General features: G+C 35.3%; 1 protein-coding gene across 4 annotated transcripts; it reads right to left on the bottom strand.

Moving 5' to 3' along the window:
* LOC112764032 (transcription termination factor MTERF4, chloroplastic) lies at nt 1–7,734 on the bottom strand. 4 transcript variants are annotated; one of them, XM_072222678.1, is made up of 6 exons: nt 7,025–7,610; nt 3,811–5,490; nt 2,970–3,026; nt 1,866–1,966; nt 642–779; nt 1–399 (listed from the first exon to the last, which is right to left on the bottom strand). In XM_072222678.1, the coding sequence occupies exon 2, from the start codon at nt 5,460–5,462 to the stop codon at nt 3,888–3,890; it is 1,575 nt and encodes a 524-aa protein (XP_072078779.1). In that variant the 5' UTR covers nt 5,463–5,490; nt 7,025–7,610; the 3' UTR covers nt 1–399; nt 642–779; nt 1,866–1,966; nt 2,970–3,026; nt 3,811–3,887. The 4 variants fall into 4 exon arrangements, with proteins under 4 accessions (XP_072078779.1, XP_072078778.1, XP_072078777.1 ...); XM_072222677.1 differs by lacking the exon at nt 642–779; XM_072222676.1 differs by lacking the exons at nt 1–399; nt 642–779 and having other exon boundaries at nt 1,664–1,966.
* Nucleotides 7,735–8,164: the final 430 nt, after the last annotated feature.

Here is an 8,164-nt window from a genome sequence, read left to right as displayed (position 1 = left end):
AGGTGACGAAGTTTCGTGTCCCTTAATAAAATCAACTCAATTTTTTTCATGCTGGTTTAGTTGATTTTTTTTTTTGGTCAAGTGGATTGGATAATCCCAAATCTTAGGCATTGGCCCCATATACTACACACTCACACATACTACATGAATACATACTATTAGCATAGTTCTATATTCCTCCAAGAGGATTTGAATCCAGTGTAGCTCTATGTGAAGCAAATAAAATTGCCATCTAACCCAAGCTTTGGCTGCAGGTTTAGTTGATTTTGAATTTTAATTGGATTAGAAGAACGATTTTGTTTGGACTTGAACGCCACTTCAGTCTTCTCGTCCATGGAAAAGCTCAAAATGCCGCTTCAAAAGTCTTGTCCTCGTACCGAAAACCTCAATATAAATCAACTAAAATAAAAAATGAGAAACACACTTAACATTAGAAACAAAAACGGTAACCCCCTAGCAAAAATAGGCAACAATACCAAAAACAACCCAATAAAGAAATTATCCTCATTACTAAAAGATTAAACTTAATATGTTGGCCTCATGAAAGCCATATCCTAGGTTTGAATCCCAGCTATGACTGGATAGTGATGGAATCTTTAGTGTGTGTGAATATGTATGACAAAAAAAAAAAACTTAACTACCGATTTCAATTAGAGAGAGAAAACTCTGATGGAATTGTCATCGCACAGAACAGAACCGATTTGTCCCCCATCGCATCGCCATCACACGCGTCATTCATCGCCCACACGTCACTTTCATCATGTGAAGAAGGGAATTACCTTCATCACCAGAGCATAATAACAATCAAGTAATTTTAATATGTGCTTGTAATCTTGCAGTCAACCTAATTTTACCACGAGGGTAAATGGCAATGAACTAGCGGCTAAATTAGCACTTACTCAGATTTTCAGAATCTCGTCTTAGGCTAGAGCGTTCTATAGGTCTTAAATTTTTCACTTTTATAAGACTACATTTTGTATCTAAGTAACAAAATAATAACAATAAAGTAAAACACGTTTCAACATGTAATTTTTCTAACATGTCAACTATGATAACAATTTTGAGATAGAATCTCCCACAAGTCACTTTCCTTAAAACACCACCCTTCTCTAAATTGCTAGCTTCAAGGAAAGTAAAAGAGGCATGATCATCATCTTTCGGTCATGAATTGTGTTATCATGCTTATGCCTTGTAACAATCGTAAAATCCATTCTTTAGCTACCTTTATTAAAGCGAATTATAAAGCTAGATTCTCATTCTCCTTTAGGCTATTTTACCTTTTCTTTTTAGTTAAATGATTAAGTTCCCAATAGTCTCACTCCCACCATTTTTCTAGGCAGGTTATGGAACGACTTCACAATGTATGCAATTATTTATAGTTATTTTAATTTTGGACTTTTCATAAACTTGCCTTTAAAGTGGAAAGAAATACAAAACTATATCTTCCCTTGAATAGTTTAATTCTCATACTTTCTCACTTGAATTCCTTTCCGAACACCAAAGACTAAAGGATCTGCACATTGGAGAAAGCACTAGAGATTTTTTGGTGATGATTAAGTCATTTTGAAAACCAAATTCAATTAAATTAGTCTAATAATTTATTAAAACAATAAAAACCAGTTGAAGAAAAAAGAAAAGACGCATAAAAAGAAAAAAAAAAAGATTTGATTAAGCTTATTTATAAAAATAACTTACTCATCTTATACTTTTCATGATTTTTTGTTTTTCAAGCATAACACTCATATTTCATAACAGTAACAACAACAAAATCTTATCTCACCATATGAAATCGATCACATAGATCAGCCAATACCATTAAGTCCTATCATATAGCTTAACATTCATATTCAACAAGAAAAAATTACCTCCACGTCTAACATTACCAAACGATCCTTATCTTGCATAACGAGCTAACATACACCCCTCTACCGTTTGACGAGATGTGGGACCAACACATGGGTTTTTACTGTTAATTCAATAAGATAGCAGAATAAGGACGCACAGTATTTCTCTTATCGATTGGAATATGAAGCTGCTGATGGCTAAAGTGAATAAAGAATGTTATCTTGGTAAGTTAAAGTTGGAATTGGTGTTTTTGACATTCAGACTAGCTACCAATAGTTTAGTATTGCAATATAGCTTTAAATTAAACTATAACTACATCATCTTTATATGACAAGTATCTTTCCTAGTTTCATTTTTCTATTCCTGAATTTGCCTTTTTGGTCTGCACGTGAGATGAGATAATATGATGCTCATAATAGTAGTAGTAGAAAGAATATTATTATTACTTTTATTATACAAACTCCAATTAAAAAAATAAAAACAACTGAATTTGCATCGGCATTGCTTTTCTTCAACCACATCAAGAGAGCGTTTCAAGGATCACTTAATAATAGCAAGGAAGAAAGAGATACAAGATATACTTCTTCACACATATAACAAAAGAAAAATGATAATACGGAGAACTAAGATGGTCACTAACCTCTAACAAGGGTCTTTTCCTATCAAATTAAAACAGACTAAATACACGGATTAATCCTCAGAGATCTAGATTGAATACTTTGCTCTTAACAAATTTTATTCTCTAGAAATCTTTAAGAATGACCCCAAGATAGATTGGTCCTTCTGTTGTTTTGAAGGAAACTAATTTGTCTTATAATAATATTTTTTGAGACTTAATTGTTTATAATAAATCTGTTAGGCATTTATTTGCCCAACATGCATATTAAAAATTTAATTGAAAACAACGGAGGGACCAATCTGTTTGACGGAATAATGCTCGAGGACTTCTAGAGAATAAAAATTTGTTGAGAACCAAAAATGTCCAATCTGAAATTGGTTGGGGACTAATTTGGGTGTTTACTCATTAAAATAACACCATGAACAAGCCAGAAACTCATGGAGAGAAAACTCTGTATTTTTCCTATTCTTAAATCATAGGTACCCTTCACAATTTTAACACATACCTAAGTTGGTTGCCGGGTGCCAAACATGTCACTTTTGTCCTTGTTATATGAGAATAGCTGGAAACATAGAACGATACATATTAGTATTCAAGAAAAACTAAACTAAAAACTCCATGAGCAAAGAAAATCAAACAATTGCTTGAACATCATGATACACAATAAAGGACAAGATACAATGAAAATTTCAATTGTATGCATCAAATTTTGAAGAATGCTTCGTAATGCAAACAAACATCACGGATGTTGAATAATATGCTTGCTAAAAGTCAAGAAAAACGTACTTGTGCATGGTCATAAACAAAACGACACGGTAGATGCCACACTTCACAATCCTTAATCCCATGTTGACAAGCATGGAGTTGAACAAATAGAACACAAAGGGAAAATGATATATGTATCACTGAGGCTGACATGCATGAACTTGAATATAGAGAAGACAATATCACAAGAAGGTAAAGTGATATACATATTACAGTGAAATCCAATATGCTCTTAACATGTCAAAGACAGGGAAATGGCCTTACTTTACAAGAATTGCCTCTTGTTTAATTTAAACATGTGACGAGAATCCAAAGAGAATAAAAATAAATAACAAAGGCGGTTCTCCTTTAAAATAAAAGGATTATAGTCACTCTTAGTTTTCATGCTTAGTTATTGAGTCAACTTCTCATTCACATTTCCCAAGAACTTCAGCATTAGGAATACTATAGATGATATTGAGCATCACTCTGCTTTATCTTCAACTTATAAATTTACTCCTTTATCTTATCAAATAAACAAGCATAAGATATACAATACAAACAATTGGAAAATCCGAAAATGGGCTCCTGTAACAATTTACCTTTTCAATGATACAAAAACGATAGTTGAGCAATTATTATTGCCCAGGTAGACTAGCTGTTGAAGTCGCGCCATCATTTAATCATCATCACTATCATCATAATCTTCATAGTCAGAACCCGATTCATCATTCCTTGGTTGCATCAGTGAATTCATATCAAATGATGGTTCAGTTTCCATCTCCTCCATATCAATAGTGTCATATTCCATTCGTTGCTCAAACTTCTCATCAGAACAATTAAGCATCCATGAAAGAGAACACTTTAATCCTTTCTTAGCAATCACCTTATGCCTTGGTTTTACAGTTGACTCCAGACCATACGTGAAGAATGCTGGGAAAATAACCAAGTCTTCCAAAGGCCTTTTCATATCTATTTGGAAGTAATCAAAGCTAAGTTTCATAATGTCGATGTTTAAAGCAAGCAGTTGAGGGCATCCAACAATCATCTTCCTCATTTGCTCTAAAGAAAATCCACAATCCTTAAGAAAATCAACATGTTTCAGCATAGGTCCTTTGGTAAGGCTAACTACCTGCGGCATCTTCTCAACAATTCTTCCGAAATCATTAGGATCCACGTCAAGTACAGTGTTGAGTAAACTCCTCTGATTCACAAGCTTTGGCTCTAGGTCGATCCCAATTATGTCAGGATATTGAGCAATTATAGAGGGAAGTAATGTTCGCCTGACATTAAACTCTTCAAGGGACTTCACATTGGGCTTCACCTTCTCGTCTAACCCAAATCCAAGAATATAAGGCTTTTTCTCTATCAACCTAGCAACAGCTAACCTTGGAATCCCCAAGCTTTCCAGAAATTCCACAAAAGGTTTGATGATTCTACCAACTCGCATCCCCAAAATCTCTGGATATCTAGTTAAGACCCCTCCAACTTCTCTTCTGGATACACCAATCCCAACCAAATAAGCAACTGATGTACTCATGGTTCCCTCAAGTTTGAATCCTAGCACTTCAGGGTACCTCTCAAGAACCCGAGGAATATCATTTGGCTTTATATCCATCCCCTCAAGATACTTGATCACCGGCACAAGATCCACAACCACACTCGCATGAAGCACTTGTGGGTATCTCCTCAAAAACTGAGTGAATGTGGATTTCCTGACTCCCAATTTACCAAGGTAATCTAGCACCGGAATCATATTCTTCTTGACGCTGCAGCCAAGAACAAGTGGATAATTGTTAATATCTTCAATTGTAAGTCCTAAACTGTGAAGAAAATCTATGCGTTCCCTCATAACATCAACTGTCACAGGAAGTTCAAGACCATCTAGCTCATCAGGAACAATGCCAATTCCCCGCAAAAACTCATAAACCTTTTCACGCATCTCCTCCCTATCCTTCTTCATTACTGACAAACTAGGACGAATATATAACGACGAGCCACCTCCCCGCCTCCTACTCACCGGACGCGACTCTGCTGGTGAATCCACATGACTGGAGGCCGATGATGTCCTATCAGCAACAGAATACTTAAGCTTTGTAGCCAAACGCATCCTTCTCATGCAGTTACATGGCAACCGAAGTGCCAATGCAGTAGCACTCAACTTAGAATAACCTAAAGCTAGAATAGGCATTTCTGTAGGAGCAAACAAAGAAGCCGGTACTGTTGTGCCTCCAGAAAAGCTCATTACTCTCATATTCTAAAAGGATCAAGTACCATCGAATCTGCAGAAACAAAAGGGCATTATCATCCACTTCGAAGAGCCATGGTTGAGTATAACTGAAGCCAGCAAACAAGTTGAACGCTTTTAACGAATGCAGAGAAAATAAATACCAAAAATGAAGAATTTATGAACAGAGAGTCCCAAAAGCTCATTATTTTGAATTGAATTGAATCACAGAATCTATTAAATAATTAGACATAATGATATTCCACAGAAATGCAATCATTCGTTCAGATTAATGAAAATAAACAAGAGAATCCAAAATAAATAAATCAATCATCAATGCAAAGCCATGCAATTTGAAAAAATCTCTAGAAGATAACATGTTCATAGAAACAAAATACCAATCCGAGAAAAAAAAAAAGCAATTTCCAATCTGACCAAAAAGGAAAAGATAAAAACAAGAGTGTTCTTTCAAACGAACTACTAGAAAATGAGAAGTTAACAAATAAATTAAAAGGACAAGGAATTTTGAAATAGCAGTTGAAAGAGGAATACATAGATTGAGGAGAGTGTGGCAGGTCTGTCACGGCCGTCAAGGGTGGTGTGCGCCGTGGTCACCGGTGGGCGGAGAGTGGTGGCGGGTGGAGAATTGGGTTTGGACTTCGGAGTGAGTGAAAAGGGTCCAAACAAGAGTGAGATGCATAATGGAAAGGGGGAAAAAGAAAACGGGTTTTTACCAAGGTTGCAAGAACTGAACCGGTCATTAAACCGATCAAGTGACTGATTCAATGGTTTAATGGTCCAACCAAGATCAAACCATAGTTGAACCAATTTAATTAAATATAAAATAAAATTATTAAGAATTTAATATATAATTTCAGATATTCAAATTCAATAATTTCTAAACTAATTACAAAGTTTCATAATTTCACATAATAATTTATCCATAATTTATCATTAAAAGTTTACAGTTACAGAATAAAAAATTTCTAATTAATTTTTAAGTTCAAATAAAATAATCAGCAATAATATTCATCACATCTGCAACAAAAAAAAATCAGAATAAAAAAAGATCAACAATAACTTCTAATAATCAAGTAATCAATAACTTCTAATAAGAGTATCATTTTCATTTCAAACTTCAGTTAGTTACCGTGCTAACCTTAGAAGTATTTTCGAAAAGATTTCTATGGATTTAACATATCACATAAAGGACTGAACAGTAGAGATCCTCAAACCAAGAACCATATAATCGTAACAAAAAAAAAATTCAATTCAATTACAAGTTCCTAAGCCTGATGAATATAAGAGAGCCAAAGTATATAATCATATTTAGTTCTTGGGATTCTAATCAATTGATCAGCAACATGGTTCTGATTTCTGAATCCAAACTAAACTGAAAACACATCATCAACAAAAACTAAATTGAATCCAATTCCAAACTCAGAATCCAAATTAAATTGAATTCAAAACCATATCAGCATTCAACAAATTAAATAAATAATCCAATTCCAAACTCAGAACACAACCTCAGCTCAGAATCTTAAAATTAATGAAAAAAAAAAGATGAAACTGAAGAAGAATTGGCTTACCGGAGAGATGGCGAGAGATGAACGGCTATGACAGAGTGCTCGCGGTGACAGTGAGCTCGCAGTGAGAGTGTGAGACAGAGTTACCTAAAATCAGAGGAGCAGAGACCACCCAGCAGTAACGGCGAGGCACGACGCGAAGCAGAGAAGAAACAGCAAGACTGGCGAGGAGGCAGAGAAGCAGAAACGACCCACCGCGAGGAGCCGAGAAGCAGCGACGACCCACGGGGAGGAGCGGAGCAGCAACGACGGCACACGACAGACACACAATGAAGAGAGACTGAGTTGAGAGTTGAGACGCGCAGTGAATAGGGTGGGGGTTGCTGCCTTCGGCGATGGTGGGGGCTGGGAGGAAGGGAAGTGAGTTCGGACAGAGAGAGAGAGAGAGAGAGAAGGGGCTCTGAAGTTTGAAGGTGGCTGCAACTGAGCCTCTGAACTCTGATAGGGTTTGGTTTAGGATAGGGTTTCGGTTGAGAGAGAGGGAGAGAGGGGGGGAAGGAGGAGCGGGGCCGGGGGAAAGAGAAGTGGGAGGGGGGCTGCTTTTTTTTTTTTAAATGAAAACCAGAAATCTTTAGAAAAAAAACACTGGTTCAAGGCTTCAAGCGGTTCACCGGTTAATGCCGATTCGATCAATTCTTCCACCGATTTTTTGTCGCATAATATTTTTGCTTCCGTCCAATAGCCTAAAAGACCACTTTTCAATTAATCCAATTAAATCAGCAAATTCGATTCGGACTAAATTTTTATAGTGTGCCTACGATTTTTACCATTTTAATCTCTTAAATTTAAAATTTATTATATTAGTCTCTGAAATTTAATTCCAAGTACTATATTAATTTCTAAATCATTTTTAATATAGTCACCAAAAAAAAAAAATCATTTTTAATATTGAGTTAACTCTCTTATTAGACACATGATTAAACAATATCTTTTCATTTTAACTCTTAAATAGAATAAAATCGAGATTATTTTGAAGAAGAAAGAGATATATAATGATTTGCACATCATATAAATTCTTCTTTCTCTTTTTATTTTTGTCTTGTGTAAGTATCAAAACGAAATGACGTTGTTTAGCCATGTATCTACCATGACAAATTTGAGCTAATTTAAAAATTAGTTCGCTAATTCAATATTAGAAAGGGT

Source organism: Arachis hypogaea, chromosome 17 (assembly GCF_003086295.3).
Source record: "Arachis hypogaea cultivar Tifrunner chromosome 17, arahy.Tifrunner.gnm2.J5K5, whole genome shotgun sequence".
NCBI classification, from domain to species: domain Eukaryota; kingdom Viridiplantae; phylum Streptophyta; class Magnoliopsida; order Fabales; family Fabaceae; genus Arachis; species Arachis hypogaea.
This window is presented reverse-complemented; position numbering and strand designations above follow the sequence as displayed.